The sequence below is a fragment of the Oryctolagus cuniculus genome, chromosome 11, assembly GCF_964237555.1.
Source record: "Oryctolagus cuniculus chromosome 11, mOryCun1.1, whole genome shotgun sequence".
Lineage (NCBI taxonomy): Eukaryota > Metazoa > Chordata > Mammalia > Lagomorpha > Leporidae > Oryctolagus > Oryctolagus cuniculus.
The window spans coordinates 105058709-105072063 of NC_091442.1; the positions used below are offsets into that span (position 1 = coordinate 105058709).

Genomic DNA, 13355 nt, shown 5'->3' on the forward strand with positions numbered 1-13355 from the left:
CAAAAAAATCAAAAATAAATCCATTTCTATCCTCTGAAATGAGAACACAAGAACTGGTAGTATATTCTGGATTTGTCTCTTTAATAATGAAAGTATAGAATTTTATAATAAATCAGCACTTGACGTCCTATGTTGCTCCATTTCTCTAAATCTTCGCTGCTTTAAGAGCATTTAAGTCCTCCTTTAATAAAACCAAAAGCCCTCAGAGAACTTAAGTAACATAAGCAATTCACTTCCCAGCAGTTGTGAAAGAAAAGAAAGTCTAGATGAATAAAGAGTAGAAAAGCAGGGAAATACAGAATTAAACTTAAACTACAAGGTCGAAGATAAACCACCAGGAAGGGCTTCTTTCTAAATGTTAAGATCAAAGTTAATGATGGTTATGATTGATGCTAAGTTACACCTTAGTCATCTTGATGGATCAGTATGTATAAATAAAAAAATATTTATTTTGTAATACCAAGAAAAATGTGAAGTACAGTTCTTAAAATTTAACCACAATTCTGTATTAAAAAATGAATAAAAAGTACTATATGTAGGCCGGCGCCGCGGCTCACTAGGCTAATCCTCGACCTTGCGGCGCCGGCACACCGGGTTCTAGTCCCGGTCGGGGCACCGGATTCTGTCCCGGTTGCCCCTCTTCCAGGCCAGCCCTCTGCTGTGGCTAGGGAGTGCAGTGGAGGATGGCCTAGGTGCTTGGGCCCTGCACCCCATGGGAGACCAGGAAAAGCACCTGGCTCCTGGCTCCTGCCATCAGATCAGCGCGGTGCACCGGCCGCGGCGGCCATTGGAGGGTGAACCAACGGCAAAGGAAGACCTTTCTCTGTCTCTCTCTCTCACTGTCCACTCTGCCTGTCAAAAAAATAAATAAATAAAAAAATAAATGTACTGTTTCATCATTTGGCGGGTGGGGGCAATATGTTCATTCTTGTTTATGGTAAGCTTTTTCAAATCCTTTTTCGAACTATATAAATAATAAATTTCGAAAACATTAACCAGCCATTAATTTTAAAGACATTATTTTTAGAGCAAGCTGACAGCAAAAATGTTTTCAGATAAATTATATATTTATTATAAAAGTATAAAGTATATTTAGAAATATAAAAGGAAAAGAATCTGTACGTATAGTCCTTTATTTTTTTTTTTTTGGACAGGCAGAGTTAGACAGTGAGAGAGAGAGACAGAGAGAAGGGTCTTCCTTCCATTGGTTCACCCCCCAAATGGCCGCCATGGCCGGCGTGCTGTGCCTATCCGAAACCAGGAGCCAGGTGCTTCTTCCTGGTCTTCCATGTGGGTGCAGGGGCCCAAGCACTTGGGCCATCCTCCACTGCACTTCCTGGCCACAGCAGAGGGCTGGCCTGGAAGAGGGGCAACCGGGACAGAATCCGGTGCCCCAACCGGGACTAGAACCCGGTGTGCCGGCGCCGCTAGGCGGAGGATTAGCCTAGTGAGCCACGGCGCCGGCCGAAACAGTACATTTATTAAAAGGACAGGAATACAAGCACTAAGCAATGAGAGGACTATAGAATATAATGGCAGACTCTCTAGGTCAAAGGAAACATCACGGAACAACTCAAAACCAAGGAAAGAAGGCTGTTTCCACAGCTTTCAAACTCTGATAGGAGTGCAGAGACTTGCTTTTGTTTAGTTCCAAATACTGTGAACACTTACTTTAACATAAAGGGAAATGAACAGCATACAAGCTGTTGGCAATGTCACATGGGTATGACAAAAGCTGTTGTGTAGATTAGTCAAAATTAAATTAGCTAGTTAAAATCTGTAAAATCTTCTAGGAAGTAAAAGGAATTTCATACCTTTGTAGGCATAAACACCTTACAGAGGAAACTCAGAAAAAGTGCTCAACTTTATTGTCAGGAAATGTGTCAATTAGAATAGCTACAATTAAGACGACTGAGAATAATAAAAATTAGACAGTAGGGAGAGCAACTTGAATATCTTTACATTATTGGTGGGAACAGAAAATGATAGAACCACTTTAGAAATTGGCACTTTGTTAAAATGTAAATATATACCTACCTGTGACTCAGCACTTCTACTTATAAAAAAAATAAAAATATATTTATCAAGAGTTGTATAAAGGGATGTTCGCAGCAGTTTTAGTCATGATAGCTAAGCCTGACACCTGCCATGCTATCCATTTACAAGTGAATAAACACAAAAGCTGTGTTTTTATTAAAAAAATAAAAAGGAATGAAACACTGGTACATACAACAACACAGGTAACTTTCAAAAACATTAAAGCTATATGAAAACACACTCTGCATGATTCCATAGATAGGAAGTTCTAGAATATGCAAAACTAATTTCTGGTAAAAGATCAATCAGGTCAATAGTTGCTTCAATAGGAGTTGGGTGTAGGGATTAACTGGGAAGAAAAATAAAACTTTCCAGGGTTAGAGAAAGGCTGTGTATTAATAGGGGTAGCTTATACATGTGAATGCACTTGTCAAAACTGATCCAACTGTACATTTCAGAGTTGAGAATTTTTTGTGTGTATACTATCCATTAAAAAAACAAGTTAGCTCAGTAATAGGTAACATCTTTGCCAAGTACTACTTACCTAAAGAAGTACCTTTCAGAATGGACATTTGAAGGAAGCAAAGCTAGAGTTTTGTAATAAACCTTAAGTAACCTAACATTTTCTTGCCCTGTTAAAGAAGAGCTTGGCAGCCATTATTAAAGTTTTTCTCAAAGGCAATCATTCGTTTTAAATGCTTTCACAAGGGGCTGGGCTGTGGGGTAGTGGGTTAAAGCCCTGGCCTGAAGCACCGGCATCCCATATGGGCACCGATTCGAGACCCGGCTGCTCCTCTTTGGATCCAGCTCTGCTACGGCCTGGGAAAGCAGTGGAAGATGGCCCAAGTCCTTTGGCCCCTGCACCTGTGTGGGAGACCCGAAAGAAGCTCCTGGCTCCTGGCTTTGGATCAGTACAGCTCTGGCCGTTGCGGCCAACTGGGGAGTGAGCCATTGGATGGAAGACCTCTCTCTCTCTCTGTGTAACTCTGACTTTTAAATAAATAAATGGATCTTTGAAAAAAAAAAAAATGCTTCCACAAGACTGAAACCAGAGGAGTACAAGTACAGATTTATATACTGTCAAACATGAAAATGTGACTTTGGCCTATGTAGGGGTCAAAAAGGCTCATTAATGACTTAATCAAATTTAGTTATTTTATCAGAGTTGTACATGCAATAATTAACGTGTTAAAGTCAGTGAAGAATTTGTTAAAACTTCAAATGATTCAAATGAATCAGGTAAGGATCTCTATAGTTTGGATCAAACACATGGCTAAGGCAGTACTGCAATGGCTGCATATTTAAACCAGAAATTCAGATAATAAGCTTACATTAGTAACTAAGAGCACATGTCAAAATATTTAATATCTGGAGTTGGAGAAAATGGAAGAAAAAAAGGTCCTATGATCAAAGACTTCAGATCACTTAACACAATCAAAGAACATTAATAAATACTGTATTTGATGCTTTTAAACTTACTTGATCACTGGAGGTAATGAATCAAGTCTAGTCTCTGGGCTCCAAGCTATGCCATCGATCCTGACTCCGTGATAAAATGCCCGCAGTGTTTTATACTGAATTCCTTCAACATTTGCTTCTTCCTCCTAGCATACATAGTAAATGTTTTAATAAGTTATCAGAACAAACAACACATTGAATTTCATTATAGTAGTTTATCAGGAGGCTAAGTGCATGCTTTTGGAAAGGTCAAAAGCAAACCAGCAGATACTGAGTTTTAACTAGGTGATTAAATTGAAAAAATTCAAAGTTGTCTAAGCCTTATGAAATAACTTCGGCAATGAAAACGAAAAAGTGAATGTTATACTTTTATCTTAGGAGACATTTTACTACTAATGGCAAACATATTTCATTACATAATCAATGTAAATGGAATGCTTTCAGAATCAGAACATTCTAAGTAAATGAATTACCATATACAGATTACCAATTGATAATGCAAAAAGTACACACTAAACATGAAGTTTTGATTATGCTGAAGAGACTGAGGCATGTTATGATGCTTCAAAGTTGTAAGTGTCAACAATTTTCATGTAGTATGTATGTTCCTATATGTGTAATTCGTCTGGTATTAGTCTACTGAACAGTGAATATGCAAATGACAATCTGGTTTAGTCCTGGATATTAAATCTGGGTATAAATTCTTAATAAGGTCAGCTTATTTTCCTATTTTAGTCCTACTAAAATGAATTGTATTCTTCTCATGAAAAAGTGAGGAAGAAATGAATTTTAAAAGTTAAGTGGGCCTGGCATTGTGGTATAGAGGGTAAATCTGCCACCTGAGATGCCGGCATCCCACATAGAGGCCAGATAGCAACCCAGCTACTTCCCATCCAGCTCCCTGCTAATGTGCCTGAGAAAGCCACAGATGGCTCAAATCCTTGGGTCCCTGCACTCACACGGGAAACCTGGAAGAAGCTCCTGGCTCCTAGCTTCGGACTGGCCATTGCGGCCATTTGGGGAGAAAACCCGCAGACATAACTCTCTCCTTATTTCTCCCCCCCTTTCTAACTCTTTCAAATAAATACAATAAATCTCAAAAAAAAAAAAAAAAAAGTTAAAGCAATGCAGACAATAACCTGAAAATCAACCCTACTACAAAAATCCATATTCATAGAAACAGCTGAGTACCAGAGCATGCAGTTGTTTTCAGAACATTTGCCTACATGTAATGGTTTCAAGCTTCAGTTTGCAAGGGAAATAAGACATAGTTTGGTGTCTGCAAAAGGAACCATGCCAGATCAGAGATTTATGCCTTGATCCAGAGCCCTCATCAGGGAAGCAAGGAAAAAAAATAATAAAAAAATAAAAAAACTGCCATGCAAAACATGTGGCAGGGCAAAGTCCAGGGAAAAGAAAAGGAAACCTGTTAAGAAATCTCAATCACTAGCAAGCACTAGTTTGAATTCACATTAATTATGTGATCCAGAAAAAAACAAGAACTGATTTAAAGTGGTATATATTGGTAGTGGTCTTCAGTATCTGGCAGAATTTCTGTATGGATTAACTACTCCTAACCAGGCCTCAAAAAGTTCCCATAGATACAGTTCAATTAAATGTGACCTTAAATACATGTACTCTCACACATAAAAACAAAGTAACGTGAACAAAAACAATAAAGACAGGTTTTCAAGGAAATAAAGGAGTAGCAAACAGACACAATGACCACCAGAACAGGATAAAGAGTCTAGAAATAAGCCCATGAGTTAATGGATAATTGATTTTTGAGAGTGGTATCAAAAACATACAATGGGGAAAGGATAGATTCTTCAAAAATTGTGATGGAAAAACTGGATATCCATATGCAGAGTGAAATTGAACCCTTATCTCACACCATACACAAAGATCAATTCAACATGGAGTAAAGTTTTAGATGTACGTATGATCTCAAGCCAAAACTACTGAAAGAAAAGAGGGGAAAGCTTTATGTTACTGGTTTGGATATGAACCCAAAAGCACAGTCAACAGAAACAAATGGGAGAGCACCAAACTAGAACGCATCCATCCAGTACAATAACAGAATGAAGAGAAAACCTATATAGAATGGGATAAAAGTACCTGCAAACTGTACATCTGATATGGCATTAACTGTCAAAATGTCTAAGGAATTCAAACATACCAGGAAAATAATAACCTGATTAGAAAATGGGCAAAGGACCCAAACAGACATTTCTCAAGACATACATGTGACCAAAGGATATGTGAAAAAAATGCTCAGTATCACTGATCAATATGGAAGTGTAAATTAAAACCACAATGCCTTCTACCTGTCAGATTGGCTATTATAAAAATATGAAAGACAAGTGTTAGAGGGCTGAGAAGAGGGAACCCTAATACTCTATTGGTTGGAATGCAAATTAGCAGAGCTATTTGAAGGTTGATTCTGCAATCTCATTCTTGAATACATAGCCAAAAGACCTGAAATCAGTATGTTGAACTGAGAGCTGTACCACCCTGTTCACTGATACATGACTCATAGTAGCCAAGAAATGGAATTAACTGAAGTGTTCACCAATGGATAAATGGATAAAGTAAATGTTCTAATATTTTCATAAGGAAATATTATTATTCAGCCTAAAAATGAAGGTAATCCTTTTATTGGCAACAAAAATGGATGAACCTGGAAGGACATCATGCTAAGAGAAATAAGCTAGGCATAGAAAGACAAAATCTTACTTATCCAAGGGTACTTCAAAAAAGTTCTTTTAAAATGCAATTATAAGTTTATTTCGGTGAAGAATTTTTTTTTGAAATCCAGACACTATTTCTCTAATAATACACATCCACCATGAAGTTTTTGAAGACCTTTTGTATGTGGAATCTAAAAAGTTGACCTCATGAATATAGAGCATTAGTGACTAGAAACAGGAAGAGGTGGAAGCGGAGATGGAGATGTTGGTCAAAGAGTACAACGTATGCCAGAAAGGAGAAACAAATTTTTGCGATCTACCACAGTATGGTGACTATTATAAAGTCTAGATAGTGTATTTTTCTGAAGTGCAGGGAGTAAAACTCAACTCATAGAAATATGGAGTAGAATGGTGGGTTACCAGAAAAGAGTGGATGGGCCACAGAGAATGAGAAGATGCTACTCAAAGGGTGTAATGTCTCACCATTACACATGATGGGAGGTACTGGACATGTTAGTTACCTTACTCACAAGCTAATTTGCATACGTATACCAAATCATCACACAGTACTCTGTAAACACATGTAATATTTATCAATTAAAAAATCAAAAGAATGAAATCAAACCTTTAGAGATGAAGAAAGCATGTTTGAAATAAAAAAACTGATGCTTAGATGCAGCCAGAAGATATATTTTAAAAAACTGCTCAGTGGCTGGTCTTAATGGCATAGTGGGTTAAGCTACCACGTGTGATACCAGCATGCCAGCATCCCATATGGGTGCTGGTTCAAGACCTGGATGTTCCATTTTCACCTACCTTGCTGCTAATGCACCTGGGAAAGCAGCAGAAGTGGGCCCAAGTGTTTGGGCCCCTGCCACCCACACGGGAGACCCAGATGGTGCTCCAGGCTCTTGGCCTCAGACTGGCATGGCCCTGGTGGTTGCAGCCATCTGGGGAGTCATCCTGCAGATGGAAACTTGCTCTGTCTCTCTCTCTCTTTATCTCTCTCTTTCAAAGAATTTCAACTACAAATCTAATCTGGGTCACAGCAGAGAATGGAGGGAATGGGGGAAAGAAGCAGTATTTGAAAAGGTAACAGCAAAGGATTCTTCATACTTGATGAGATCTTTCAATAGCCACACTTAGGACAATAAATCAGGGCAGCTAAAATAAAAACAAATCTGTAGTTAGATAACAATGTATTGAACCTTCAGAAACTTGCCTCTCCCCCACACACAGATGGAGATATCTTAGCAACTGAAACTAGAAAGCCAAGATTTCTGATGAAAGAACGAGTAGACCAACAAATTTTTTTTTTTTTTTTTTTTTTTGACAGGCAGAATGGACAGTGAGAGAGAAACACAGAGAGAAAGGTCTTCCTTTGCCGTTGGTTCATCCTCCAATGGCTGCCACGGCTGGCGCGCTGCGGCCGGCTCACCACGCTGATCCAATGGCGGGAGCCAGGTGCTTCTCTTGGTCTCCCATGCGGGTGCAGGGCCCAAGCACTTGGGCCATCCTCCACTGCCTTCCCGGGCCACAGCAGAGAGCTGGCCTGGAAGAGGGGCAACCGGGACAGAATCCAGCGCGCCGACCGGGACTAGAACCCGGTGTGCCGGCGCCACAAGGCGGAGGATTAGCCTAGTGAGCCGCGGCGCTGGCTAAGTAGACCAACAATTGACTTCTTTGACAGAAAGCAGACGACAGTGGGATCTTCAAAAGACTGACTGAAAATAACTGGAATTATAGACACAATAAAAGTAACTTCTAGGAATGTGGCTGTATTAAAATCTTTTCAGAAAGACAAAAAACCAAGAGTTAGCATTAATAAAGATTCGCTAAAGGGTCTCCTAAAGCATTGGCTGGCAAACATGGGCTCACGGGCCAAATCTGGCCTATGACCAAGTTTTATAATGGCCCATAAGCTGAGAATCTTTTTATTGTTAAGAATTAGTAAAAGCAAGCAAACAAAAAATAACATATATCAGAGACTTTAAGTGCTAAATACTTACTGTGGCCCTTCAAAGAAAAAATTTGCAATTCTTCTAGTAAAGGATGTGCTTTCAGGTGAAGAAAATTGATCCCAGAAGAAATGCCTGATATATAAGCAGCAGTGAGTAAAAAACTCACAGGCAAACAGGTGGGTGGTAAATGTAAGCAAATATTAGCCACAAAAAATAGTATTATCTAATTTGTGGGATAAAACAAAGAGAAAGATGAGAAAACTAAAATACTGGACAGTAAGTCAGAGGGAGTGACAATTCAGATGGGAAAGGTCCTTGTCTCCTTCATGAAGAAGTTAAAGATAATAATTTTTTTTGACAGGCAGAGTTAGACAGTGAGAGAGAGAGAGACAGAGAGAAAGGTCTTCCATTTTCTGTTGGTTCACCCCCAAGTGGCTGCTATGGTTGGTGCGTTGTGGTCGGCGCACTGCGCCGATCCAAAGCCAGAAGCCAGGTGCTTATCCTGGTCTCCCATGTGGGTGCAGCGCCCAAGCACTTGGGCCATCCTCCACTGCACACCCTGGCCACAGCAGAGAGCTGGACTGGAAGAGGAGCAACTGGGACAGAATCTGGCACCCTGACCAGGACTAGAACCCAGGGTGCCGGCGCCACAGGCGGAGGATTAGCCTAGTGAGCTGCAGCGCCGGCCCAAAGATACTAATTTTGATTTTGTTTCACTAAATATGTATGTCCAAATATCTTTGGTAATCACTTAAAAAAGCAGCATGTAAAATTTCTAAACCATCACTGAGGGAAAAAAAGAGAGTACACAAAAACACAAGCAGAAAACATGGTAAAAATATGCATACTGGTGATATTTTCAACAGAAAAAACTAAAAGTAACACAAGTATGTAACAATATTGGACAAATACATTGAGGTATATTTATATCATACAATATAGCAGTGAAAAATAAGTGTCCCTGGGAATGGAGGAATCTAATAAATACAATGTTATACAACAGCAATAGAGTTTTAAAAATTTGCTAATGTCCATCTTAAGCTCAATAGTACATACAGAGGGACCTACTTTTATTTCTTATACCTTATATATATTTTGATAAGCAAAAATATAATTTTAAAAATATTGTTCTGCTACTTAAATCAATAGGCAACTGGGTATAGAGTATAGCAAAGTTTTTCATAACAAACATGCTCAAGAAGCCTTCTGTTTTAACTATAGTTACCTTTTACGAAAATCTATAGGATTATAAATATCATTGGGGGGAAATCTACGACAGGTGAAACTTCATATTTAATGGATTGCATATGTCTATCAAAATAGGAATTAACTGAAAACTTGTTCAAAGAATACATTCAGCTTGAATCTAAATGCAAATTTTACAAAGTGTACTCATAACTGAATTCAAGTAGATGTGTTGATTTTTCCAGAATAGCCTTTGAGAGATTAGTAAAGTCATTTCACAGATACATGTCTTTCTCTACATAATTCACCCTTTGAAAATAACTTTAAATTTTAGGTGAATTTAGAGTTAACAGTAAAAAACTGTTCCATAAACAAAAGAAGGAAATAGAAATATACTCATCAAGGAAAGAAACACTGTCAAATTTTATTATTTCATAATTTGGGTGTATAACAGCTGTACAGCTAACAGCCAGATATGCCAAGGCAGCAACCACTAAGCAATTTTAAAGTTCAGGAGCCTAATCATAGCTGACTTCATAGATTGGGTTACATCTGTTTTTCCACACTTGACAAATCAATCTTCTAAAAATGAGGTTTCTATATGAGAACACATTATTTTGCTACTGTAACAATAGTGTTGACAATTAGGTCCTCTGTTACCCAAAGAATAAGTGGAATTATTGGGTGGTCACAGGGATAAAGAAATTGCAGGGACTGTGTAGCCTGAGCTTTATGTATTACCAGGAAAACTTCTTTCCTGGCAGCAGTGCTTGCCCCTGAGCCAACTAAAAGGCCAGAGCATGTGTGTGGTATAGGCAGAGACGAAGGCTATTTTGGGTTTAGTTTGGGGTGTAGGCGGTATTGTATAGGCAGGAAATTAAGAAACTTTGGAAAACTTGCTATAATACAAATGATTATACAAGGCTCCAAAATATTTGAGGTTGGGGCAAAGCCAGGTCAATGGAAGGGATATTCTAAGGGTTTGAAACTGGTAGGTCCTCCCACCACACCCATTTAAGTCCAAATGCAGACATTTAGCTTTGAGACTGTGGAGTTCACCTAGTCCAAATCTTCTATTTAATGCTTTAATGCATCTTAACATTAGAAAAGTTTGCACAACCTCTCCCTGAATGCTTGTAGCAAGAGGCAACCAGCTACTTCTTTGGGGGCTCATTCAAAGGGAAGGTGGTGCTAGTTAACTGGAAGAGTTCTTAACATGAAGTCAAAGTCTGTTTCTGTGTAAATTCTACTCATTGCTTCAAGTTCTGTCTCTCAAACCATACAGAGTAGTAAGTCTGATCTAAAGATGGGAAAGCATCTAGCCAGAGCTGATCTCTCCTGGGTGAACACACTCAAGAAACAGAATCACTATCAGACTTAAGCTCTGTTAGCTACCACAGCAATCAAACAGAAGTAACAACTTTAACCTACTTACCATTTTGAGTCCAATACTTCTTCCACAAGAGTTTAAACATTTTAATATTAATTTGAAATCTGTTATCAAATGTATTATCTCGGTTGAATCAAAGAGCATTTCTGAGAAGCCAATACCCATGTGAGGTCTTAAGTACTTGAAATATGGCTAGTTCAATTTGGTATGTGTATACTGTATAAATTATAGCATGAAGAAAATATATAATATCTAATTTTTATATTGTTTACATGTGAGATATTTTGGACTCTCTTCACTTTTTATAATACGGCTACTACATTTTTATTTGAGGTTCACATATATCTAAATAGCACAAAATTAGCTCCTTTTGGCAGTTTAATCAATGCTCAGACTCACAGTGAACAATAAGGTGACTAAAAACCACAAATCACAATCCTCCCATCTAACTCTAGAAGCCTATCATTTTAAGACTTTTTATCAGGAGATGGTGCTGTGGCATTGTGGGTTAAGGGGTCATCTGTGGTGCCATCATCCCATATGGGCAATGGTTCGAGTCCCAGCTGCTCCACTTCTGATCCAACTCCCTGCTAATGTGCCTGGGAAAGCAGTGGAAGATGACCCAAGTGCTTGGGCCCCTGCATCCACATGGGAGATCCTGGAATAAGCTCTGGGCTCCCGGCTTCAGGCTGGCCCACCCTGGCTGTTGCAGCCATTTGGGGAACGAACCAGTGGATGGAGGAACCCCCCCACTCTATAACTCTGCCTTTCAAAACAAATAAATCTTTCAACTTGCCTCATTAATTCAACCTACAGTGCTTAGATTCTGAGCACAGAGCCTAAAATACAGGAGGTACCCCATAAACAATGTTACAGTCTGTTATCTAAAGCATCTCAGTTTCCTCAGCTTCATGTTCCACTTAAATTGAATGTTCTCATTTGCATTCCACTAGAGGCATCAGTTCATTAATGAAGACTCTTAGACATTTTCGTATTCCTTCTGCCTCCTTTCCATTCAGGGCTTTTTACAGTGATTTTCTTCTTGCACTACTTTACATTAAGTATCTCCTTTATGTCTTTTTTTTTTTTTCTTGAGAGAGGCAGAGACAGAGAGAGAGGTCTTCCATCTGCTGGTTCACTCACTAGATGGCTGCAATGGCTGGAGCTGCACTGATCCAAAGCCAGGAGCCAGAAGTTTCCTCCAGGTCTCCCACGCGGGTGCAGGGGCCCAAGGACTTGGGCCATCTTCTACTGCTCTCCCAGGCCATAGCAGAGAGCTGGATAGGAAGCAGAACAGCCAGGACTAAAACCAGCACCTATATGGGATGCTGGTGCTTCAGGCCAGGGCTTTAACCCACTGTGCCACAGCGCCGGCCCCCTCCTTGAAGTCTTTGTTTTACCCTCTTGGTACCTAATATGCACTTTGCCTTTTTGATAGGAATGTAAAAATCTTTCAATGTGGAAAATGTTCAAAGGACGGGGCCCATGCCACCCAAGAGGGAGACCCAGAGGAAGTTCTGGGCTCATGGCTTCAGCCTGGCCCAGTTCCAGCTATTGTGGCCATTTGAAGAGTGAATCAGTGTATGGAGGATCTCTTTCTTTCTCTCTCCCCCTCTAACACTCTGCCTTTCTAATAAACAAGTCTTCAAAAAAATTATACATTCAGTTATTAATTTTAAAAAGTAATGAAGTAAAAAGTTAGTTTTATCTATGGGGACTGCTTTATTCTTTTGTAAACTGGTGACCTGCATTAAACAAAGGGTTTCTCCTTAGTCTTTTTCAAGAGGATGTTATACTCTGTCTTAAATCATATGATTTTTTATGATCCTAACCTGGTAGCTCAACTGAAATCAGGCTGAGGGACATATGTAGCCCAAAAGCTAGAAATTTCTACCTCCACTGGATGAGATAATGTGCCCAAGAGCTCCGATATTCTACCTAAATACCAATAAACTGAAATCTTGATATCATACTTCACTTCAGGATAGATATGATGGGATTTGAAAAAAATTCATAGAAAAAAATGAATTAATAAGATATACAAATTTTCTTGAACTTTTGGAAGTACCCTCATATGAATGCATCTCAATTTTGTATAACTTTATAAATTTATGGTCCTATAAAATGTTAAACTGCATTTCTGATGTTAAAACATAAGAAGGGATGCCATTTGGCACAATGGTTAAGCTGCCAACTGGAAAAGCTACATGCCTTATCAGATAGCCTATGTCGGAGTTCTTGCTCCACTTCTGATTTCAGCTTCCTCCGAATGTGTATTCTGGGAGGCAGCAGTTTGGGTCTCTGCTATGATGTGGGAGACTGATTGAGTTCCAGGCCCTTGGTTTTGTCTTGGCCCAACTTGGGCCAGTGCAGACACTGGGAGAGTGAACCAGTGGATGGGACTCTCTCCTTCAACTAAGTGAAAATAAATTTAATAAACAAAATAAAAACCAAAGAACATTGTAGAGGCAGGATTGCTCCTGAGTAAAAGAGGAAATGTCTACAATAATAGACTACTACTTCAGTGACGAAGTTATCTTAAGTCTTTGAAAATTGGTCACTGCTGCATTACTTCATCTATTAATCTGAGTAACATAGTTCTATGAATAATGCTCTGGTGAACAATGAACTGAC

The 13355-nt window shown here is 39.1% G+C and overlaps 1 protein-coding gene across 1 annotated transcript in view; it reads right to left on the reverse strand.

Moving 5' to 3' along the window:
• Nucleotides 1-13355, reverse strand: part of NUP37 (nucleoporin 37) — a 42585-nt gene that overhangs the window by 26755 nt on the left and 2475 nt on the right. The window contains exon 3 of the mRNA XM_051845824.2: nucleotides 3517-3641. Coding sequence (XP_051701784.1) covers nucleotides 3517-3641 — 125 coding nt within the window. The remainder of the gene's footprint in view (nucleotides 1-3516; nucleotides 3642-13355) is intronic.